The sequence below is a fragment of the Centropristis striata genome, chromosome 3 (genome assembly GCF_030273125.1).
Source record: "Centropristis striata isolate RG_2023a ecotype Rhode Island chromosome 3, C.striata_1.0, whole genome shotgun sequence".
NCBI lineage: Eukaryota > Metazoa > Chordata > Actinopteri > Perciformes > Serranidae > Centropristis > Centropristis striata.
Window position 1 is genome coordinate 27186793 of NC_081519.1, and position 26649 is coordinate 27213441.

The 26649-nt window shown below is 39.5% G+C and overlaps 1 protein-coding gene across 2 annotated transcripts in view; it reads left to right on the plus strand.

Annotated features, from left to right (window-relative positions):
* The window catches only part of LOC131968891 (receptor-type tyrosine-protein phosphatase gamma-like), a 519997-nt gene that overhangs the window by 293125 nt on the left and 200223 nt on the right, over positions 1–26649 (plus strand). For both annotated transcript variants that reach the window (XM_059329944.1, XM_059329943.1), the window contains exon 4: positions 12270–12418. In XM_059329944.1, the coding sequence (XP_059185927.1) occupies positions 12270–12418 (149 nt within the window). The remainder of the gene's footprint in view (positions 1–12269; positions 12419–26649) is intronic.

The following is a 26649-nucleotide window of genomic DNA, read 5'->3' on the forward strand; positions in this document are numbered from 1 at the left end:
ATCAGTGCTTCACGAGGCTTCGTTGTCCCTTCACTACTTCTCATCTTATGTCATATAGGTCTTTTTTTCCACGCTTATACTGACAACTGAAATTTCTAAAATGAATGAGTGTACTAAATATTGCAAAGGAATAACTAAGCATAGGGATAATTTAGGGAAGTCTGAAAAACCAACAAGTGCTGATCCAATATGTTAATCATTTTAAACATCTTTTAGGACCTCAGTTTTTCCAGTATTTCAGATTTAGGCCCTGTTCACACGAGGACGCTCGCGGGTAAAAACAACAAAATATTTTATCGGAAGTGCCTTTCGTTTAGACGGTGACGGCGTTTTGGGGGCTTGAAGACGCAAAAATCTGAAACCACCTTCCAAAGTGGAAAAGTTAAATACGCTCCACCGTAGCGTGTCCGTCTACACGGCCAAGACGCAAAACTCTGCTCAGATCTGCTCACGTCACGTACGTGTTAACGTCACATACATGCTCCAGTACAGGAAAATAAACAAACGTGGGATTATTTCCATGCGTCGGACCTTCAAGCTGCTCTGGCAGCTCTAACAAACTTACAGGAGTCTTTTCACCAAATGTACAGGATATGTAGAGATAGTATCAGTGAACAGAGAAGGATCTGTAATTACCTCTATCACATTTTGGATGCAGCAATTTGTCGGAGGTGAGCCAGACGGCTGTGAACGAGACCTGGGAGATCTAGTGGATGGTGGATAACTTTGTGGAAGAAGTAGCTGATGAAAATGTGTGGCGTGAAAACTTCTGCATGCCCAAAGATGCTCTTGAATGTATACAATCGAATTTCACACACTTTTGCGTCACTGTATGCACGCAGATTTCCTCCCGAAAATGCTCGTCTAAACGAGGAATAAAAAGTGAAGACGCGACGCCACTTTTGCGTCTTCTGTTCAGACTGTCCTCGTGTGAACGGGGCCTTAGTGTCTAACACTTTGATCCAGAGCAAAACCTCTTGACATATACTGGTCCCATTGCTACCCAACTTATATATATATACTTTATATATATATATATATATATATATATATATATATATATATATATATATATATATATATATATATATGCCATCATAGCGATCAGGAAGGAGACGGGCTCTGTGTCCCAGAGATGAACGTGCTTTGGTCCAAAATGTGCATATCAACCCAAGAACAAAAGCAAAAGACCTTGTGAAGATGCTGGCTGAAGCTGGTAAGAGTGAGTCATTATCCACAGTGAAACGAGTACTGTACCGACATGGGCTGAAAGGCCACTCTGCCAGGAAGAAGACATTACTCCAAAAGAAACATAGAACAGCCAGATTACAGTTTGGACAAAGACCTTAATTGTTGGAGACATGTCCTGTGGCCTAACAAAACTGTAATCTGACTTTGCTTGTGGTTGTAATCTGGCTTTGTGATATGTACATTTTGGACCAAAGCACGTTCATCTCTGGGACACAGAGCCCGTCTCCTTCCTGATCGGTATGATGGCTGGACATTCCCATGGTCTTTATACTTGGGTATAATTATTTGAACAGATCAATGTGGCACCTTCAGGCATCTGGAAATTGCACCCAAGGATGAACCAGACTTGTGCAAGTCCACAATGCTCTTTGTGATATCTTGGTTGATCTCTTTTGACTTTCCCATGATGTTACACAAAGAAGCAGTGTGTTTCAGGTGTGCCTTAAAATACATTCACAGGTGTGTCTCAAATTAATTCTAATGTTGTCAATAAACGTATCAGAAGCTTCCAAAGACATGACAGCATCATCTGGGCTTTCCCAAATTGTTTCAAGGCATAATAATGTTAGTGTATGTAAACTTCGGACTTTGAAGAAAGTAATAAAAAATTGTCTATAGAAATCCTTCTCTCATTATTCTGGCATTTAGCAAATAGACATAATTTTGGTAATCCTAACGGACCTAAAACAAGAAAAGTGATTTTATGATTTCATGTCAGACAGTGAGAAAAAAAGCATGTGTCTTTTTATATAGTGTATGTAAACTTCTGGTTTCAACTGTGAATATATATATATATATATTTTTTTTTTTTTTTCTCTTCTCAGAGTTCTAGGTGTGAGTGTCTGAAGGTTAAAAATGTGGAAGCTCTCCCTGTGGGGCACGAGTCTATTTAAATCACCAGCCCTCCTTGGTGGTTTTACATATTCAATGCCAATGTATCTCCAAGAGGCCACTGGGGGTTTGGCCTCTTCAAAAAGCACAATGGGCTGCAATGGTCCTGTGTTCTGATGCAGCTTCTGTGCTCTGCTATCCTGAAGAGGCACATGATCGTGATCTTTCGCTTACCTCGATCATTTGTAGTCTAACTTAGCATAGCAGGATGTTGGATCATGGAGCAATTGCCCAAAAACTTATTTGTCAAAATTGAAATGAACATACAACCTGCCTTTCAAGAGTCAAATGTTGACAGTTTTTAATTCCACAATGTCTGAAACTATGTAATGCTGTGACAGACCATAGTGTAGAGCGAGTGTGACACCTCTAATAATCACAGCTCATTTTGGCAGGTGTCTGCATGTCAAACATCTGTTACATTCCGTCCCCACAAATGATTATGAAACAGGACAGGTGCAATATGCAGCAAGTCATTTATGATGAAGATTACACATCCTATTTCCATTCAGACATGCTGCATCCATATTAGTACAAGTGCCATGGCAGGTGTCACATCCTGTAGGATTTAGCACCGGGCCATCTGCATTCGGCTCTCTTGGCATCTCGAGGACCCTCCTTGTCAGCCACAGGTATTTTTCACAATTCCAGGTTGTCACTAAGATGGATGATCCTTTCCCCACAGTGGAGAAATGGAGTTGAAAGGCTTTTGAGAGGCAGAGGCCACAGGTGGTTGGCATTGCTTTGAGTGCTGCTCAGAGCACAGCTGTGTGTTTAGCACAATAATGTTCTACATCCCATCATTTGCTCAATCAAGGATGTGTGAGTTGTATGTGATGACACATTTGAATAAATGGGCAAATTGCCTGTGGGTTTACTGTAAACCAGACAAAGCAGATATTGTTGTGTAAAATTAAAGCCTATCCTATTAACAAAGAGAGATGGAAATGTGCAGCACATTGTTTGACCTGCTGGTGGTGTTAGAGGAACAGAGAGGGGAACACCAAAGTCAGCAGTCCAGGAATGGGTAACACGATTTTTTGCATTAGATTAAATGGCAATGAAATGGCCAATAGTGATAGAGACAGTGGACAGACTGCTCAACATTGCCATCCCAAGAGCCACAGCATTAGTGAGGCTGATCACTGATCAACAGCTTATATGTGATAGGCTGGCTGTGGGACAGTATACCATGGGGCACTTGGGATAGAGGCGACTGGCAAACTCATTTTGGGGATTGGTTGTGACTGTATGTGAGTTCTATGTTTGTTTGTTTGTTTTCGCACTTACCATACATTAGCATTTCTACTTGCACATAAGATCAGCAGTCCAATGTGATTAACCAGATGAATCCAGGTTTTAAGTATATTTTTATTGCTACAAGGCAAAAAAGGTACCAGTAGGTGCAGTAGATTCTCAGAAAACCAACAAGACTCAGCATTTGTGATATGCAGCTCTTAAGGCTGTGCAATTGGGCAATTAGTTGAAAGGGGTGTGTTCAAAAAAAGCCGTTGACTTTACAAATTCAAAACTATTTTGTACAAACTTTTTTGTTTCTATGATTTAGCAATCCTGTGAATCACTAAACTAATATTTAGTTGTATGACAACAGTTTTTTATAACTGCTTCACATCTGTGTGGCATGGAGTCAACCAACTTGTGGCACCTTTCAGCTGTTATTCTACTCCAAGATTCTTTAACAACAATCCACAATTCATTTACATTTCTTGGTTTTGCTTCAGAAACAGCATTTTTGATGTCACCCCACAACTTCTCAATTGGATTAAGGTCCTACTCCATAGCATCAATTTTGTTGGTTTGGATCCAAGATTCTGCTGGTTTACTAGTGTGTTTGGGGTCATTGTCTTGTTGAAACACCCATTTCAAGGGCATGTCCTCTTCAGAATAAGGCAACATGACCTCATGATCCCTGGTATGTGATAAATAGGTCCAACACCATAGTAGGAGAAACATGCCCATATCATGATGCTTGCACCACCATGCTTCACTGTCTTCACTGTGTACTGTGGCTTGAATTCAGAGTTTGGGGCTCGTCTCACAAACTGTCTGCGGCTCTTGGACCCAAAAAGAACAATTTTACTCTCATCAGTCCACAAAATGTTCCTTCATTTCTCTTTAGGCCAGTTGATGTGTTCTTTGGCAGATTGTAACCTCTTCTGCACATGCCTTGTTTTTAACAGAGGGACTTTGCGGGGGATTCTTGTAAATAGATTAGCTTCACACAGACGTCTTCTAACTGTCACATGTCACACCACTGCTCATTGAGCTCCACTGGCTACCTGTTGCAGCACGCATCAAATTTAAATCTCTAATGCTGGCCTATAAATTTGTATCCGGTACTGCACCCAGCTACTTGAACGCCCTGATTCAGGCATACGCTACTTCACAACCGTTGCACTTTTCCAATGAACGGCGCCTGGCTCTGCCTTTTGGTCCAAGGCAATCCAAACTCTTTGCATTTCTTGTTCCCTGCTTGTGGAACGCACTACCAGTTCTGACCCTCTCGACCTTTAAAAAACTCCTGAAGTCCCAACGCTTCAGAGAGCATCTTCAATGGCTCTTACTGCATTATACCTTGATTGTTTGCTTTTTTCTTCCTGTAAGTCGCTTTGGATAAAAGCGTCTGCTAAACGACTAAATGTAAATGTAAATCTCACAGCACTTACAGGTAACTCCAGACTGTCTTTGATCATCCTGGAGCTGATCATTGGCTGAGCCTTTGCCATTCTGCTTATTCTCCCATCCATTTTGATGGTTGTCTTCCATTTTCTGCCACATGTCTCTGGTTTTGCTCTCCATTTTAAAGCATTAGAGATCATTTTAGCTGAACAGCCTATAATTGTTTGCACCTAGAAGTTTTCCCCTTTCCAATCAACTTTTTAATCAAAGTACGCTGTACTTCTGAACAATGTCTTCAACGACCCATTTTCCTCAGGCTTTCAAAGAGAAATGCATGTTCAACAAGTGGCTTCATCGTTAAATAGAGGCCACCTGATTGAATGCCACACTGCTATTTTTTTTAATACACCACTTTCAACTAATTGACCAATTGCACAGCCTTAAGAGCGTGCATATCACGAACGCTGGGTCTTGTTGGTTTTCTGAGAATCTACTGCACCTACTGGTAACTTGTTTGCCATGTTGCAGTAAAAAATATACTAAAAACCTGGATTAATCTGGTTAGTCATATTGGACTGCTATTATTTTGAACACTACTGTATATATTGCTAGTGCAGTGCCCGTAGGAAGTATGTATTCGTACATTACATGCCACACTACGTCTGCAACTCCATTAAACACTTACTTTTCATAAGGTACGCACACCATCCAGCACATACACATTGAAAATTGCTATTCGCTGGAAACTACTCGAATATTAATGGAAAATCAAACTTTGTAACACACTTTAAAACTCTTAAAGATAGGTAGGCTAAATAGACATACAGATGAGATGAATCAGGCGTGGGAATCCAAAGCGAACTGGGTTACTGACCAGGTGTAGGCCTATCATACAATGGGGCGGAGCTCCCCTAAAAGGCGTCCAATCAGCAACTGTGCAAAGCTGCAACATGTCCTACGTGAATAATGATATTTTGTAAAATGAATTAAGAAATCTTCAAAATCGAGGATGCACACCTGCATGCCATTCGTAAGCCTCATACGAAATCTGAGGTCAGTCTGACTAATGGTCAGCGAGATATGCCCATGACACACACACACACACACACACACACGCACACACACACACACACACACACACACACAAACACAACATCTAATCTAGCTATAAAAATAAGAAGCATCTGTGTGTGTGTATCTCTTAACTTGGTGAGGCTCACGGCAAGTTAACTCATGTGGCACTAGGTCAGAATTTTAAGGGTTTTTTTAGATGTCTTCAGCACTGTGATCCACATAATGTCCAATCCTCTCATACTCAGGTGGAAAAAAGCTGTCAATCATTCCTAGGTGCTGCTGAGCTGCATTACTTCACAATTGTTGACCTGTTATCTCCCCCTTAACATCCACTGCCACACCCCCAAATTAAAAAAATAAGGGCTTCATACACTAACTGGTTAGAGTGTCTATATAGGTTACACGTTACTACAACATCATTCCTTGTCTGCGTTAGAAGTGTCTGTGAGGGCTGAGATTGTCTTTAGTCAAATAATCTGTTCTCTCACAACTCTGTAGTTGGCTCATGTTAGCCTGATAATGATTGATATCATCGATCAACTCAGTCCATAGAATAAAACGTAGGCATATTACGTTACTACAAACCACAGCCTGCCCTGTCTTCTACTTCCTTCTCTTCCTGAATCATCAGGAGCAGATGTAAGACCTGTGACTCTGTGTCTATTGATCCATACAAGGTGGCCCAAAAGAGTTATAAACCTTTACTGCACTGTATTCTAACAAAGTTTCCAAGACACACTTCTCTCACTCAGCTCCTTCTAGTCACCAGTGACTGCTCTTTGCTATGGAATCCAAGGAATCTGGACACTCTAATGTTAATTCTCGTGGACTATGGTGAATAGAATATTTATTCAAATATTACACAGCATAATAGTTATTATTTACAACGTACCTCCACGACTCCTCTGCTGACATTTTTCTTTCTTTTGCCTGATAACAACAAAGTGAGCATACCATGCCATGCCCTATTCCTTTTCATGGTTATTGTTCTGACTCAAACGACTCATGAAGCATTACAGCCACAAACTAGAGACCCAGAGCATTCAGAGGACATATGGCTTTCCTAGGTTTATTGACAATTAAGGGTTTCTTAGCAATCTATAGCAGTAAACATAGGTAAAACAGACATACATACAATTTGTAGTTGATATACTACATATGACTACAGATATGAAGTTTTTTGATCCAGAGTAGCTCAAATTGTAAATGGACTGCACTTATATAGCGCTTTTATCCAAAGCGCTTTACACTTCAGACTGCGCACATTCACCCATTCACACACACATTCATACTGGTGGCAGAGGCTACTCTACAACTAGAGAAGGGACAATGAGGCTTCATGAACCATTTGCTTTATTTACGGAGCCCACTAGATGGCGCTCTTTGTTCAACAAACACACTGATTTACCATTACTAAAGCAGGTTTTTTTTAAGCCAAGACCGCTATCTAGTGGGGTCAAGAAATAAAGCAAATGGTTCATGAAGTTTCATTGTCCCTTCACTACTTACAACGGTGCCACCTGCCACCATTAGGAATTCATTAATTCACTGATGAACGCAGCATCGAGAGCAATTAGGGGTTCAGTATCTTTCCCAAGGATACTTCGACATGTAGGCTGCCATGCTCTGGGATCGAACCACCAACCTTCCGATCAGTGGTCGGCCACTCTAACAACCGAGCCCCAAATGTTACATCAATGTTGAATGATGAAAAAGTGGGCACGAAAAAACTTGTTTGCTCCCCCAGTTCTAATGCCGGGGTGCAGCTGCTCTGCTTGCTTCGTTGCTTAGGTGACCATGGACCTTTGCATGGGGTCATCTTGTCTCGTGAAAGGTGACATATTTGGGTTCAGCATCTTGAAACATTATTTAAAGTAACAATCTGGCAAATATGGCTTAAAATGACTACGTGGCTGTCCAAGTAATATTCCTAATCACACTGTGACCATTAGAGGAGAACAGAGTGTCCCACCATGCTTGCAAATTCCCTCAGCAGCCTTGTTGCTGTACCTGTTTTGTTCCAATTTTCAGTGACTGATTAAGGTCACAGAGAGTGAGTCGATGTCCTGTCCAACCCCCAGTCACTGCATTATGAGCAAGTAGCAGTATGTTGCTGAGATGTGAGACATCCGTTTGTCTGAGTGCAGGTAGCTCAATCAGGCGAGGCAGACACCATGTGTGTTGTCATCCCCTGTGGGAGTGGACCGGAGAGCTGACCTTCAGGTAGAGGATCACTAGCACTGACACCCGCTAGCACAAATGGCAAGATGCGAGTGAGAGACACAGGCAGAGAAAGAAAAGACCTCATCATCGCAGTCAAGATGAAAAATTCCTTGACACATTTGATGCAGAGCATCCCCAGGCCTTCAGTAACTCAAACCATCTCCCCAAGGCCACCCAGGCTGCTCATAGGGAAAGAAAGAAGAGATGATGATGGCCACCTGCAAAGTAAGAAACACAGCAGAGCATAATCTAAATGGATACCGCAGCATGTAGAGAGCCATGTAAAAATGCTAAGCAGACAGCACCTGCAAAACTAAATGGCGTGCAGCTTCTGCCCCCCACTACATACTGCATGCTAAACGAGACAAATGTCTCATGGATTCTGCACTGCTTCTAAATAACAGATGAGCTTTGTATCGGAGGGATCACCTGGTGGAGATGCTGCTCAGTACTGTGATGGAGCTGTGAAAGCATGCAGGGAGGAGGGGTTTAACCCCACCTCCTGCCGAACAAACTCAATTCAGAGACATCACATTAGTTTTCTTCACAGCTCATCAGCTTCAACTTATTGACCGTAATGTGAAGTTCACATGCAGTAGTGGACTCAGACAGTTTGAAGGGCAGGGGCGAAAAAATAAAAAGGGCACATTCTGCACAACATGTGGCCCCACCAGCACGCAAAAAGCTATGATGCATTATGTTTGAGGAAATAGTCCTCATCATGATTATGATTAGCATTAAGTTAAAGGGAGATCCAGATCAAAGTAGTTAATGAAATGGTACCGACAATTAAAACCATCAAACCGAACCATCTAGGGGGGGTCCACCCTTTAGCCAACTTTTTCAACACCCCCGAAGTCCGCCACTGTTCGCATGTTATGACTGGGATGGAAACACCATTTTATTTATGTAAAAGTGAAAATGTATGTTGCCTATATGATCAATTGTGTATACCTTACATACACGACAGCAGCTGTAATAGTCAAATTTGACTATATCAACCAATCTGTGATGAAAAATTTCCATCCATCTAAAATAAAATGATCCAAAAGAGAGGTAAACCGGAAATACAGCAAGATTCCCATTGTTTTTACCTGAAATTAAATAGGTCAGTTCATGGTTAGAATTCACATCAGCAGAACTACCAATGCACCATATTTACAGTATATCAACCCTGAAAATATGTTGCAGCTCCTGTGAAATGTACATGGAAGAACATGTTGAGCATGAAGGAGGATCTGAAGAGCAAAAACAATTTCCACCATGTTCCACAACCTTAGAGTTCAATAAAAATATACAAAGCATAAAAAGTTCACCACAGTGTTAGTATCTAGACAATACATTAATTACTGTCATAATCCCAAATTTCTAATCTATTCTATTCTAAAAAATCAACTAATTAAATTATTTTGTTATTTTTATTATTTATTTTGAGTTCTGCTCCTTCAGCCACTTCACACTAACTTGTTGTGTTTAGATGAGAATGTAACTCAGCCACATAGCTTATATTTTCTAGTGCTTAAAATGATGATGAACATCGAGATTTTGGTTGCCCCTAGCAATGCTTTGAATAGTCCAAGGTTGTCTTTTGTAGATTGGGAATCTTTTATTTTGTGACTTTTCTAACACAGCCCAAACAGAGACGACTTTACAGAAAGCTAAAAGGAGGACCAGGGGCCTGAAGCCAAGCATTACTTATTGCTGCCATCAAAAAGATGTCGATGGCAGTTTGAGAGAAAACATAAATGCAGCAAATGACCTGCTATTCATTCTAGGCTGACCACCTGACCACCTAGCACTAGATGCAGGACTCTTGTGTCTTTACTTTCACAAAAGCATGGCTCATTGAGAACATTGCCAACTTAACCATTCAGCTGAGTGGACTAACCTTTTCCCTGCGGATAGGGATGCTTCATCCGTGGCACCAAAATAAGAATGGGTGTGTGAGTGGAATTTTGAAGAAATTTCTTCTTCTAATATGTTGAAAATTTCTAGTTCTCTGAAAAAAAATGCAGAATCATTTTCTTACATGGTCCATGGATATGAACATAGAATGTTAAATGTTATATACCATGAGAAGCTCACATGACCAACAACAGTAAAAAGCTAGATACCCCAAAACCTGCCTTCAGACCATGAGAGGCCGATGCAATCAGTTGTTTAAAGGAATCAAAGACGGTCCCAAAAGTCTCCCCCAAGCCACTGCTAACCATTGGTAGCAAAGTCCCTGCTTTACTCAGAGTACAGTGTTGTCATACCTTGTAGAAATGCTAAACAAAGCTGGAAGAATAAGAGTCACCAACTGTTAACGCTGAGGTAGGGCTGCACAATTAATTTAATTTTAATCATAATCGTAATTTTTGCCGCCACGATTAAATTAACCTGATCGTCGGCGGTATTTCCATTTTAAAATGTGGGCTCTCCTGCATATCTAATCAAGCACTTCCTACACCAGTAGTCCACCAACCACCAGGGGGCGGGGCCGTTTTTCTCTCCTGAAAAAAGCCTGGTTACTGATTGGATAGAACGCTGGGCAGGATGTGACATAGTACTCAACGCCACAACAACACGCGCTATTTGTAAAAGCCGGCGAAGCAGTGTTGCCAACTTAGCAACTTTGTTGCTATATTTAGCGACTTCTCAGACCCCCTTAGCGACTATTTTTCAAAAAAGCGACTGGCGACAAATCCAGTGACTTTTTCTGGTGTTATTGGAGACTCCTTCTTAATCCTCTTAACAAGCCGAGTTGAAGCAGCACACTCCTCCTGCAGCAGTCTCTCCCAGCTGCAGAGCCTGAGCGGATGTTAACCCCTTAGCGTCCAGTCTGCAAATTGCTAACAGGCTAACAGTTAGCTCTGTAGCAGTACAGTGTGTATGTGCTGCTGCTGCAGGAGGTGTTCACTTAGTGATCTCTGTTTGTTTACAACAAGCACCAGACACTCTGTGCACACACTTAAAACTGTTGCTATTGTTTGTTTAAAAGTAGTGCAATAAATATACAGATGTTTTCCCTAACATGATGAATAATCGTGATTACAATATTGATCAAAATAATCGTGATTATCATTTTGTCCATAATCGTGCAGCCCTACGCTGAGATATAGCAATCTCAGAGTCACGATTTTACCTGTTTAATGTCATGCTTTATGCCAGCAACATTTGCAGAGCGCAGAGTATGTAAAGTTGGCTTATCAGATGTATATGATACTTCATGCCTCAGAGTCATGGCCAATGCCTTGATGAAAAGATAAACCAGGTCACTCTCTTCACTCCCTCTGTAAATGGAACAGAACTGTCTGATGAAGTGAGGCTGCACTGGTTAATGGGACACGGGAGTCATTTCAGAGCCATTTGTGAATGTGAAAATAAGGACCCCTCCTAATTCTCACTATACTTCAGAAAGATTTGATGAAATAACAAAAGACTGCAAGGGCAGTTTAGACTGGCTGAAGAGAATAATTTTGCTTGACAAATTAGACCCTCATTTAGGATCTTGCCTTAAAGGCTGATGGAAAATGACAGAAATAGTCTTCTGTGAGCATGTCTTTCTCAGAGCTAATCTAAAATATAAACACCTATCTACTTTTGGCATGTCCTTAGAATAAATGATTTGTCTGTGTCTCTTTAGACCTTTAAGAGGTTTCACACTGTGTATGTGTCCTTACAAGTTTTTCATACAAAACACAGTATGGAAATCAATTGTAAAACAGTTAATGTATTAATATTATTTTCTTTAGTGTTTGGAGTAATTACTTGCAATTACTAGTTATTGCTATAAAAAATAATGATGGAATTATTATCAAATCAACAGCATTGTTTATTGTGCCATATTGCCATATACAGTACCATTAAAATCACAATGTTTAGCTGTTTTTTATTCTTACAGTAAACAAATCAGTACTGTAAACACAACTAAAAAACTGTTTAATTGTTTTTTTTATTTCACAGTTAAGAAACAAGTATTGTAAATAAAACTACAATCACAGTGTTTGTTTTTATTTTACAGTATAAAAAAGTACTGTACATAAAAATACAGTAGTTCTACTGTAAATAATAATTACAGTAAGTTACTTGTTAATTGCTGCCAATAAGTTACTGTAAAAATCACAGTAAAGTATTTACAGTGTATGTATGCATGCTAAAAAGATGTTCAGTTATGTTTGACTCTCTTGCCTCTTTCTTTCCTCTAGTGGCCATTATGTTGAAGGATGATTACTTTGTGCGGGGAGCAGGCCTACCAGGGAGGTTTAAGGCAGAAAAAGTGGAGTTTCACTGGGGTCCGAACAACGGATCTGAAGGCTCTGAACACAGCATTAACAGCCGTCGATACCCAGTAGAGGTAAGCACAACAGAGCGTATTAGCAGTGCATGGGCAGGAGGATATTGGACGGAGCATGGAGGTGGAATGTTGCCTTATCTCCCACTCCGATATCACTCCAATACTGCTGCAGTACCGCTCCAGTTCTACACGCCATGAGTTCAGAGCATCTCTGAGCCTGACCCAGAATGTGTATGTGTACGGCACACACACACACACACACACACACACACTATTTTCTGTAAAGTTGACTGCAAGCTAGATAAAGGAGTTCACAAATTGGTTTACCTGTTTTGGAGTAAACGGTGATCGATTTAGGTGACGCAGGATGAAATGGGCGAAGCGGCCTGGAGCAGCTTTGAGTGGGGGAGCAGAGAGAACGAACAGCTCTGGAACAGACGAGTACAAATTCACCACTCCACTCAGCTCTACAGCATGAGCTGCAAAGAATCAAAATACCCAGGAATTACCCATATCTGAGAGACCATTCTTTGATGATGCTGTAGATATGGGTGTAGATTTTGAGACTACTGATGAAAGCTCTGTTTGGAATTTGGATAGTCCTTGTCACTTGTTGGAGCCAGAAAATTCTAAAGTTCTACAAAAGTCCATGTAGAGCTGCCGAGAAAACTGCTCACTTCTCCAATTTGAGAGACTTAAATAACAACGAGGCAGGTTGGAAAAGAATTGGGAAATGACACGCTTTATTTGATTTATGTACAAAACACACCTAGTTTATTTAAGTGACCATCCTTTCTGGCTTGTACCTTACTTGGTGGACAGATTATGCACAAACTAGCAAAATTGAGTTGGCACTTTCCACCATACGCTATAGGCCGTTAAAATAGGGCTTGTGTCCTTGTGGGAAAAATAGTATTACATAGTGTTTATAGTATTTATTATTAATGATTCAAGGCAAATGTTAAGGTCAGTAACTTCAGTTTTCTTGTGCCCAGTTTATTGTGCTCATTGGAGGAACTGCATCTTATTGGCTTCTACCTTCACTGCAGTGTTTATCACTTTGCTGTATATACAAAGTATGTAACAGTGCATAGTCACAGGTCATGTCATACCCTGCATGGTGTAGCAGTCGGTTCAATGCGAGTCAGCTGGGAATCAAAAACATTTGTTTTGAACAGTAGTGTCAAAGATAAAATCTTGTTGACCACTGAGGTATTCATTTCAACTGTGGTCTACTATTTACATTATATTGGGTGGAAGTCCTGGGTTTGTCCTGATCAAGATGGTGCCAGTGTGTGGCCTGCTGTCTGCAATCTCTGCTGTGTTTGATATTTGTTGCTGTATTATTTTGCTCTTGCTGCCAAGATTATTCTGCTTTGCTGGTGTATGAACGACAAGCTCTTTTTTTTACATTGGAGCTTCTAAAGAAACACTACCAATCTTTAATTTGGGTGATCAAAGATCAGGTGTGCCTCCTTCCTTGGCGTCTGTGCCAGCTTACCTGCTGCGCGTACCGGCTGTCACTTCATGGAGGAAGCGTCCCATAAGACGCGGAAAGAGGACTGGTGTCTTGGTGAAACTGAAGATCCTTAGACGATCCTCCTGTTGGACCGATCCTCGCCATCCTGTTGGAGGGTCTCGGCCGTGGTGTCTTTGCTAGATCCAGCCTGTTGTACCTTCCGACTCAGCCACTGGCTGTCTCCAGGTACCCCCTTTCAGGTGTCACCGGGTCCACAAAGGCTGAGTGGATTGTAGGAATCTGCGGAATCTGCGCCACATTTCCAGCCAGGCCCACAAGGAGATTACTCTCAACCTGGCTCTCTTGAATGCTAGGTTGCTAGCACAGACTTTTATCTTGAATAACTTCTTAACTTCATGTGAAGTGAATTTTATGTTCCTGACAGTGGATTCAAGTCGGTGAGTCTATCTGTGTAAAAGTCAGTGGTTGGTTTGAGCCATCCAGCTCCATTCCCGCACTGGAGCTTTGTGCTACTTTTTGTCCCTTACCCAAGGTGCCCAAAGGAAAGCCTGGTGCATCTCATACACATGCTAAAGGATGCCTTTCACACGCCGCGGGATGTGACTAAGCCACTGTGTATAGCGGGCTGAGACAGAGACTAGGCTCCTTCAGCATATACCAACTAAACTCATTGCATGCCAAGTGTGTAAATATACGTGTGAGGGTGTTTCTGACAGTGTGTGTATTTACATGTTGTTTATGTGCAGCTGTCAGTCTCTTGGATGCTGAAATGTCAGCCATCTCTGTTTGGACTTCTCCTACAGCACTGCCTCTTTGTTGTGGCTGGCCAAACAGATGAATATGTATTGTTTGACATTTGGTAGATCAGCACGCTGACAGTTCAGCTTGATATTGTAATCTTCTCCTTCCACTCCAACTATTTTTTTCTGCCAAACCCTTGCACAAAGTTGCATTAAGGTGCCTTTGTGCCAGTGGTTGAGATAGCCTCATATGGAAATGATGCATTTCTCCCCACTACTCAGTTTAAAAATATTGCTTACCTGTCTGAATAAGTCAAAGATTATGCTGAAAAAACAAAACCCTGATATGAATGTATGAAACTTTCTAGGCCTGCTGTTTTTAAATTGCTATATTTATAATATGCCGTCACAAGTGACAACTGACAGTGAGACATCAGCGAGGAAAAGTTTCCATGTAGCACTTTTATGCAGTTCTGTGTAAATCACGCCCATTTTCTCATATTGACTGATCCTCTCAGTAAACTCTTCTGTTCCTGCAGACACACACACACCTCTGCCAACTGATACTGATATTATTTTATATTTCTGCTTAGAAATGTTGTGCTGATTTTTGACTTTTTTTTTATAATTTCATATCGAAATTACAAACCTGATTATGCCATTAAGCTTGGGGTGTGCAAACAGAACAGACTTTTGTAAAAGAGGCCTTTTTTTAAATTGATTTCATTTAATCATTTTATTTAATAATGTTAAATTAGAGATAAAAATAGATGTAGTGTTACATTTAGTGGAATGGTGGAGCCAGATGCTGACATGAGGCAAGATGATTAGTTGAGTAAAGGAATATAGTTCATGGCAGTACACTGTAAAAAAAAAAAAAAAAGTTTTTACGGTAAAAAATGGCAGCTGTGGTTGCAAGAACTTTACCGTAATAGATACGGTGCAACTTTTTCTAATATTACAGTAAAATTATATAAGCAGTTTAGTTGAAGATTGCCATTTTATTCCATATTTTACCGTAAAAAATAAAACTTTTTTTCATCAAAAGAAATGCTATTCTGCCATATAATTGATAAGAAAATACTTTATAAATGCTGCATAAATTAAAGATTTTACCATTAAATATGTCAGTATATTTTTGTTGGAGATATGGTCTTTAGTATATTTTTATTTTTACAAAAATTAAATGCAAAAATTCCAGTGATGGCTTGTATATACATATTAGAGTATATTGTTACACACTATTATACATATACTTATTATTATACATATTGTATTTTACAGTGGAGGAATGTTTTATTTTTATTTTTAAAGAACTGTAAAAATAACTGTTTTGGCTGAAATATACACATACAGTGTTTCATTGTTACTGAAACTGAATTAACCCATTTATCATTTTACGGTCTTTTACTGTTATGGTTTAGCAGTTTTTCACCGTAAAATCTACAGACATTTTTTACAGTGTATCTGAGGATGAAATGGGGGAATTGACTGTGGCGATCTAATGGAGGTTGGTTTGAGAGAAGGCAGGCAGACAGGCAAGGGAGATGACGGTGATCCTAAGGCACAGGAGAAACAACGGTGAGTCCTTAGGCATTAAAAACATATGGAAAATATTACTAACAAAAAAACATGAGAGGATGATATACTGCAGGGCTGATGAACTAGTTGATGGCAGGTGTGCAGGTTGAGCAGAGCCAGGGGACACGCCCACAAAAAACAGACACGCACAGGGAATTGCTGGAAACAAGGGGGACGGGGAAAAGATCCATGTAGTTTGTAGCCAACAGATTTTCATTTTGATGTGCTTATAAATGAAAATGGGCTATTGAAATTCATGTGTGAAAATCTTCTCTCAGTTTTGTGCTGATTTGTTGTTGTGAACTAGAAGCTTTCATGGACCGGCAACGTGCCATCACCACAGCTCCTTCTGGGAAAAAGAAAATTCAGTTTGACGTGTGTTTTGATTATAATGGTGGCAAGATTGTAGTTATTTCTTGTAATACAACATTTTTTTTATACACATGCTCAATAATTATTTTGTGACCTCCTCTAGACCTGATCATTGGTGATACCTTAAGGTTGATCGCTGTCATGTCCCTTCCAACACAGCGGTTACATAATTGCCTGTGCCATTTTAGGCTGTAAAGTGTAAACAATCAACCATGCAATAGCCAACAGGTTGATCTGCAGTCTGATGCTACTGTACTGTATGACTAAATATTTACTGCAGCAGAATCAACAGAAGCCCTGAAAGGCAAGGTGAACATTTTTTTTCAGACATTTTATTGGTCAAAGCCTAAGAGTGTATGATACTTTCTTGTGCGTATGACTTTCAGTAAACTTTCATTACTTCGTATCCGGTACGTATGAGATAAACTCTTGGTTTTGGCCGGAACAACTTTGAGGCTTAATTAGGCTGTTTTGAGGGAAGTGCCTGAGGCACGATACAAAGGGAAGTGAAAGTTCAGCAAAATGCAGCATATACAAAATGTTTTACCTTATTAGTTAACTACAAATGTCTGTAAAACATAATGGGACTGTGCATAGGTGCCGACTTGGGTTAAACACTATAGATATAAGGTCTGATGGAATCATATTGTGAAGAGACTGTGTGTTCCACATGGCTACTTAATATTCATGTCGGATGGGTACCATGGTGTCTGCAGGCAGCGTAACCCTACCCTAATGTGTATTTGATGCTCCTGGATGCAAGAAATGCCATATGTAAAAGAAATGTAAGAACAATTAGCAAGTGAAGTACACCCCTGGGCATTGTTTGTGCATTACAGCTGATAGCATGGAAATATGTCCCCACACCAATTTGAATGATAGTGTTGTGATTGCATTCCTTAGTACAACTAACATGATGGTGGCAGTTGTGAAACCCATTGAGGAAGCCTTTAAAATTAAATTATCTGACTCCAACACAAAATTCTCACCTGTTTCTCTGCGCTGATCGTTTGATGGGGAATGATGAGCAGGAGACATCCAAGTTCTCAGTTTAACTTCATTTTATTACAATACGTCAAGAAATGTGCAGTTTACAGAGTCTCTGGTATCAATCCACACGTCCCTGACATGACATTAGGCTGGTCAGTTCATGGAGGCTGAACCAGTCTACTTTCTCTTGAACCCTTTCAAAACACAAACTCCTGCCTTGATGTGACTGCAGAGATATTATTGGAGACACAGATTTTGCAACAAACAATAAAATATTAAACATAAAATATATACATTTGTAATGATAGAATCTTACTCTAAGTAGGGCAGAGGAAGTTTAAGCAGATGGAATAAATGTATTTAGTTTGGATGAATTTAGAGTTATCATAGTTTTAAAACAATATTAGCACATGATCATTGTATCAAAGCATCTTGCATGATTAATCTATAAATGCACAGAGAGAGGTTACATACAGTTAGTGAATTACGCTCGCATAGATAGTGACCTACGTCAATCAGATAGTGACCCCCATCCACAGAGACAGAATAACAGATTATTCTAACATGGATCCAGCAGGGTGACAGAGGTCAAGAGGAAACTGGACTTATTCTAAATTGCTTGTGCAATAAATTCTATTCAAAATGTGCAATAGAGGCACAAAAACTGAAAAAAAATGTACTACTTGATCACATTTGTTCATCATGAGGTGCTGGATTTGTCATTGTAAGTGCTGCAGTTGACAATATTGCATTAAATAATTCAAAGCTTGAGCCAGTTGTTAAATCAGGTACTATGTCTCCCTCCCTTTTCAACTGACCTAAATTCAGTTGTTGTTTGTGTGATGTGTTACCTGGTGTCCCAGCTGATTAAAATGCAGAGGCTGAAAATCTTATATTTATGGAAATCATGGCAGACAAAGGCACAGAAATCTGGAGATTGAGCACACCACTGAACTTCAGCCTTTCAATAACTTAAGACCGCAAACAGCTGGGGCAGCATGGTTTTATTCTTTCATCATCTCAAATACAGTAATATCACATTTTAAAATAGTGGATTGACTGCATTTTAATAACTTGTATTCAGTTGTAGAATTATTAAATTATACATTTACATATACATTTATATTTGTATTATTATTAACTACTAAGTAACTATTGTATATTGAATAGATCTTAACTTTTAAAAAACTGTGCCCACTAATGCAAACAATGAATTGACTTTTAATTGCCATTGTGTTAATAATTATGGTTCCATTAACAACACTATTCTGTTCATTTTTAAAAATAGCAATTATATACTAAATATACACAAGTGATTTCACTCAAATTATGTAAAGTTAATTGATATTGACTTAAGAAAAATAGAGCTACATCCATTAAAATATTAGTTTTATATTGAAAACATGTCATAACACTGGTGTTATGACACTTAATCATATTAAGTGTAGCATGTGGGCTTTGTATGTCTTTTTATATCTAAACATTGTGGTTTAATGCCATAAATTATAGAAGAATGACATGTAGCTTTACAACAAACACACTTATGTAATGTTCTCAACTTTTAATTTATTCTGTTGACCACAACAGAAACCTCACACTGTAGACATTTTCTTCACATATATGTAAACAATATGCTAATTACAGTGTTTTTTTTAAAGATTCAATTTGTATTTGATTTTTTTCAGAAAATATAGGAAAAATCTGTAAAATAAACAAAATGTTCTAATCATCTAAAAAAAAAATCAGTATTTGTATGTTAAACAACTGAATCATGTATTTTATTTAATCTTATTTCAGTTTAATTTGTCACATTCAACAGTATGTGAATCATTTATTCAGCAGTATCTATATGTGTGTCCTCTTTTAGCGACTAAGCTCAATATTGCAGTTGCACTTGGTAGGTTGGTCTACCACAGTGGTTCAGATCACAATACTGGATGCAGGGCTCCAGGCTAGGAGCTCTGCTTCTACCAACTGAACAGTTTAGGAGCACATTACACATTTCTTTCCATGTTAAATGGAGCTCTGCCTGTGAGCTAGTTCAGGCAGGCAACTGGAGCTGTGCTGCCATACACAGGACATGCCCCACCAGAACACTCCCTTTATCCAACCTGGCGCTCTGTTTAAGATGAGAGTAATCCTCCGCTCTCCCTCTGCTGCTAATGCTGCTGCTGCATCTGTACTGCTCCATCACTCCTCAGTACCTCATGTAACTTCCCGAGGAGTGGTGAGGCCACATCTAATACAGGTACATTTCAAAAAATAAGAATATCATGAAAAAGTTCAATTTTTTTTGTCAATCATTTCAGAAAGTGAAACTCAGACATTATATAGATTCATTACGCATAGAGTGAAATATTTCAAGCCTGTTTTTATTGTAATTTTGATGATTCTGGCCTAGTGGTAATGAAAACCCGAAACTCTGTGTCTCAGAAAATTAGAATATTGTGGAAAAAGTTCAATATGTGAGTCCAGAGTAAGTGATGGTTTGGGGCCATGTCCTCTGCTGCTGTTGATCCACTGTGTTTCTGAAGTCCACAGTCAACATAGCAGCCATCTAGCAGGACATTTTAGAGCACTTCACACTTCCACAAGCTTTTTGGAGATGCTGCTTTCATTTTCCAGCAGGACTTGGCACCTGCCTACACTGGCAAAGGTACCAAAAGCTGCTTCAATGACCATGGTGTTACTGGGCTGACCTGAACCCCATAGGAGTCTATGGGCTGTTGTCAAGAGGAAGTGAGAGACACCAGATGACCTGAAGGCTGCTATAAAAGCAACATGGTGCTGTAGGCTGATCTCCTCCATGCCACCAAGTATAAATGCAGTAATTCATGCAAAAGGAGCCTAACCAAGTATTGAGTGAATAGAAATGAACATACTTTCAGAAGCCTGCCTTTTTTGTTCAAAATATCCTATTTTTTATTGATCTTATGTGCTATTCTAATTTTCTGAGACACTGAGTTTTGGGTTTTCATTATCTGTAAGCCATAATCATCAAAATTACATGAAATACAGGCTTGAAATATTCCAATATATGTGTAATGAATCTATATAATATACGAGTTTCACTTACTGAAATAATTGACAAAAAATATTGAACTTTTTCACGATATTCAAATTTTTTTTTTGATGTACCTGTACATCCTCCACCAGAACACTCCCTCTATCCAAGCTGGCGCTCTATTTAAGAAGAGAGTAATCCTCCGCTTGATTTCTCAGCCCCCACCACCACCCCAGCATCCACCTGTAGCATCCACCTGTAGGCCACCATACCTCATGTAACTGCCTGAGGAATGGTGAGATTGGAGCCTAGATGCCAGATCTAATAAGTTCTATGTTGCAATAAACATACACTGCTTAGTGTAAGTGGTCTGAGTGAAGTGTAAGATAAATGTTTTGGTAATTAATAGACAACATAATGTGCTGCCTTATGCTAAGGAACGGACATGTCATCAACAGGCTCACTGATGAAGTGTGATCCTGAAGTTATGCTTCATATTTTTGTGGGTAATTGCGCTGTGCTCGATAAAATAAAATAAAACAATAATCACAAAATAACATTGGCTTATTGAAAAGGGATTTGCTCCCTCTCCAAAAGTTTATTCTTTATCCTATCCATGGCTCTTTAACAATACTCAACATGTTTTAGTTTCATCAGGACAATGTTTTGTTTTGCTTTTTATTTTGTTTGATTTTTTTTTTTAATAAATAAATACATTAACAGGATTGAATGGGCTACATGGTGGTGTAAATGGACCTGCACTTATATAGCGCATTTCTAGTTGCTTTGCGACCACTCAAAGCGCTTTACACTACAGACTGCGCTCATTCACCCGTTCACACACACATTCATACTGCTGGCAGAGGCTACCCTAAACGGTGCCACCTGCCACCATTGGGAATTCATTCTCACACCGATGAACGCAGCATCGGGAGCAATTTGGGGTTCAGTATCTTGCTCAAGGATACTTCGACATGTAGGCTGCAACGGTCAGGGATCGAACCACCAACCCTTCGGTTGGGGGCCAACCAACTCTACCAACTGAGCACAGCAACTAACACACAGCCGCCCCGTAGTAGTTAGCACTCTCGCCTCACAGCAAGAGGGTTGCCTGTTTGGCCCAATATCTGCTGGGATGTGCTCACGGGCCCCACGACCCGAGGAGGATAAACAGTTAAGGTTAATGAATGAATGAATTAACAGGATTGGAATATATCCATAATTTGAAGGAATTAAATACTGAGCCCCATGAAGGAATATATATATATATATATATATATATATATATATATGTATATATATGTATATACATGAAGGAATATACATATACATATATATGTATATACATGAAGGAATATATATATATATATATATATATATATATATATATATATATATATATGTATATATATGTATATATATATATATATTCCTTCATGGGGCTCAGTATTTAATTCCTTCAAATTATGGATATATTCCAATCCTGTTAATTCATTCATTGTATATATATATATATATATATATATATGTATATATATGTATATATATATATATATATATATATATATATATATATATATATATATATATGTATATATATATATATATATATATATATATATACATATATATAGATGAAAGCTCATGCAGTGTCCAATATGGACAGAGTTCATCGTCTGGATAGCCAGCCTGGTCTCACCTCCAACCACAGACGCACAAAGCAGTGTACAATGGCAATATTGTAGACTTAGAGTAAATGATGTGATATAAGTCGCGTGTATGCCTGCACAGGGAGTGATATGAAACCCTGGAGTTTGACCCGGAGACCCGTTCTTTTATCCTACCCTTAGTCAGTTGGTTTTATTGTATCAAGTTAACTGTTTTCTATGAACACAGACTTTATTTTTTCTAAAAAGCCATTATACACTATGCATTTTCTAACTCCTTTCTCTCTATTCTTTATTTTCTTTTTCCCTGCACCCAGCACCTCTCAGCAGCTGACTGTGTTGCAGTGGGCGGTGGGGAAGAGGAGTGTTCTTGTGCTTTCTCTGAGTGCTCCACATGAATGATGTATGATTTACAAGCCTTGCCATTTAGTAATTGTAGCCTAATAGGGCCCTTGAATAGCATGATGAAGTAGGGACCTGCTGCTCCCCTACCTGCTGTTTTAAACAGTAATGCTCTGGTTAATATGCCAGGCACAGCATTGCCAGGCAGCACAGCACACATCTTTAGCTGGAGGGTGTCACTCATCCTGCGTGTGTATGCACACCCCTGCGTCCCTTACATTCTTATTCTGCTGTTGTGTGCTTTGCCTCGTAAGGCCAACATGTATGAATTTACCCACAGGTATTCTCAACCACGAGGTTGTGTGGTCGATTGTGAACTGTCGAGCTAAGCTCAAGGTCAGCTGACAGTGGAAAAATACACTTAGACAATCTCAGGGCTTCAATTGTTTGGAGACTAGGAGAAAATATATTTTCAACTTTATTCAGTCTGTGTTAAAAGGAAATAGTCTAGATACAGTATATACTGATATACTGCAAGCTGCTTCAGTATTCTACAGTGGTCCACTAACTATGTTGAATCATATTAGAACAATTATACAGTGAGGTACACTTGAGTTTTGATTGTTGCATTGATGACATTGTTTTCCCACAACAGAAATGAAGGGTATACTCACAACTGGAAAAAATAGAAACTACTTATGGACAGTCATGCAAGAGCATTAAAGCAATGCTGGGTAACCGACCAGACAAGAGAAGGAACTGGCCCAGTGGCTTATTTTGTTTAAACTAATTTCTACCAATTTACTTGAAAATGTGTTTTAAAATATGATATGTACACCTGATAATCAGACGGACCAGTTGTCTTGCTTCACTTCAGTCATTCAACCTATTACTGCTCCCACACACAATTCCCCAGTGAAAAACACATAAGCTACCATCATCTTTACATCCTGGTTTCTGTCAAAATAAATAGACATAATAAAAATCATGTTGTTACCTTCAAAGAGGTTTAGTCTAGTTGTTAGTTAGCTGATTCCTCCTGTTTCCAGCCTTCTATGCAGCAGCAGGTAACTTTAATTACTCTCAGGAAGAAAGTAAAATAAACCTGAGAAAAAATGTTCAGTCACTATTTGTTTTCACATATACATTTTCTTTAGTCTTTAGTGGAATCTTTTCTGAAATTTGACATCACATGGTTTCTTACTCCTCATTGTTTAATGTTTTCAGTGCAAACAAGATGAACTCATCTCACTCCAGGCTTCACTTTTACATTATTCATAATTGGTCTAAAATATATTGTGATTATTTGGAAGCAAAGCTGTGGGGTTTCATTCAACCGCAACTTTTTCAAACCAAAAACCAGGTCACCCAGGTCAATATCATGGCAAAGACAAGACACAAGAGTATGTGCCCAAAGTAAAAAGTGACTTATTTCATCCAGAAGTATTCATTTCTACTTATAATGAGTATTTTTTACATGAACATGGTAAAGGAGCATTGGCCTTGTTCGGTGCCTTTTCTCAATCTGGTGCAAATAGACACTCTATGAGATTTAATTTTTTTAGGTCAGTAATTATTTTACCTGAAAAGTATGCAAAAGAAAAAATGTAAAACATGTTTTCAGTGTCTAGTCAATAGCTGGATCACAGCATGAAGAGGGGAAGAGTTGTGGCAATGGAATTCAGTGTTCACTTGTTTTCAATATATTTTACCTTGAACATACAATAAAAGAAAGTTGAGCATACTATTTTTTTTCATAGATAAACACTTTGTTGAATTCAGTTATGAACGTACAATGTGATTTAGCACAGAGAACCTATAAAGTAATGGGCTTAGTTTTTACAATTCTGCTATTCTACAATGTCATATAGGTGGTTTTATCCAAAGCAAGTAGAGTCAGTAAGAGTCAGTGCCATGGGTTAAGATTGAGTCCCATAAATAGTCCCATCAGGCAATGCATAAGTACCATGCAAATATTAATTAATTCTTTCGTGGTCAGCGTGGGTCCTCACTGGGTACTCCAGCTTCCTCCCACAGTCCAAAAACATGCACTTAGGTTTAATTGGTGACTCTAAATTGTCAGGAGCAAAGGATCTTTTGTATCTCTCCGTCCTGCAACGGAGAGAGAGGAGCCGTCCACTGCTGTTTTTTTGGTCCAAGGTTTTGTGTAGCAGATGATCTGGGTATTTCAGGATGGCCTGGAACATGTTGACAGGTCATCTCTCCACCACCTCCTCCAGTGTGTCCAACCTGGCTCTAACCACAGAACCAGCTCTTTAGACCAGCCTGTCCAACCGGCTTCATCTCTGTGTGTGATGCTGCCTCCCCAGCAGACTGCAGCATAAAACAACACACTACCACCACAGACTGATAAAACATCTGCAGCATCTTACTACACATGTCCAGAGATCTGAGCTTCAAGAAGAAAAAGAGGCGGCTCTGCCCCTTTTTGTAGAGAACGTCTGTGTTTAGGGACTTATTATCCAGGTATACACCTAGATACTTATAGCTTGGCACCACCTCCATGTCCACCCCACAGGTATTCACTGGTTGAAGAGGGGGCTTGAGCCTGTGGAAATCTATGATCATTCCCTTAGTCTTTGAGGTGTTCAGTAGGAGATAGTTCTTGTGACTCCAGTCAGGAAGCCTATTCATCATATAAAGAGATTAACAGCACTCTAATGGGCCGTCACATTGCTCTGTGCCTGCTGACTGTGTAACTGTGCTGGCTATAAGGTGCTGGCTTTTTTAACTTTCTCAACACTTTTTTGTCAATTCACACAGCGAAATCATTAACTGTAGTACAAAGAGTTTAAAATCAGAACAGTAAATGATGAACACATTATAGCCAAAAAAGAAAAAAGGGGACATAATAAAATATTGATTTTTCTTTCCCAGTGTGGCTCTCAACTGATCAGTCCATGACCTTTTGGACCCTGATGAACATTTTACATTGCTGCATACATAAGTATTGGAATTATTATTGGTTACAACTACTCCATGAAACATGAAAACTCCATTTTAAAATAGTGTTCGCTTCACAGCTTTTGCAAAGGCAAAAGAGTGATATTCATCCATTCTACCATGAACATGGAAAGCAAACTTTGACCATTCCCTGACAACTACTACTACTATTAGCCTTAAAATACAAACAGACCAGTGTATGTGTCTAAGGCTACCTCCCACTATGGCACCTCACATGTCCATCCTGGAGAGCAGAGTGCTATCAGGGCTAGCTGGCCCAAGCGCTACTGCTATCCATTCTGTCTGACTGCCTCTTGCCAAGGCTCATTTTTATCTCCACCCCCTCCCATGCTTCCCAGACGTGATAAACGAGGAGCGAAGGATGAAAAGATGGAGGAGGAAGGGACGAGTGTGTGTGTGGCTCCAGAACTTGCTCTGCCAGCTTTTACCCACCTGCCTAGATAAGAGAGGCACTGTAAATTAACACACGGTAGGGGGTTGAGAGCATGGGCGGTGTGTATCTGTGAATTGGGGGGTTTGGGCACTCATTCACACACACACATATACACGCACACTTCCTCTCTTTGCTTTGCCGCAGGTATTGCAGATAAAGATGTGTCATTGATGAATGGGATTTTATTTCCCATCAACCTTTGCTGTGTGGGAAATGGAAAGCGCATCCCGGCCCCTAAATCATCAGATGAATAATGATAACACTGGAAGCAGTTTTCATTTTGTCGCACTATTTGTCTGCAAAGCACTGTATGCAAACTGTTTGTTTCTATCAGCGCTTGTAGTGTGTGCGTCCGTGTGTTTAGCAGCTAAAAATGAATACTGAGCTTCCACAAACTGTGTTACAGATGTTTAAACTCGTGTTTGTACTTTGTATAATTACACTGGAGGCAGAATTACAAGTAAGGATACTTCCCCCTTACTTACAGTATGACAAATATGACACCACACTGACACTTATATAATAAAACAGCTAAATTTGTTTTCCTCTATTTTTGGTACTACTTGTTTCCCTGCTGTCACTTCCTGGCTGTGGGCTCCAAGACACAGCACTGGAATCAATCTGCTCAGCAACGATACCATTATACACTTCAACTAGTAAACTGAAACACTGACTTTTATTTGGCATATATTTGTCG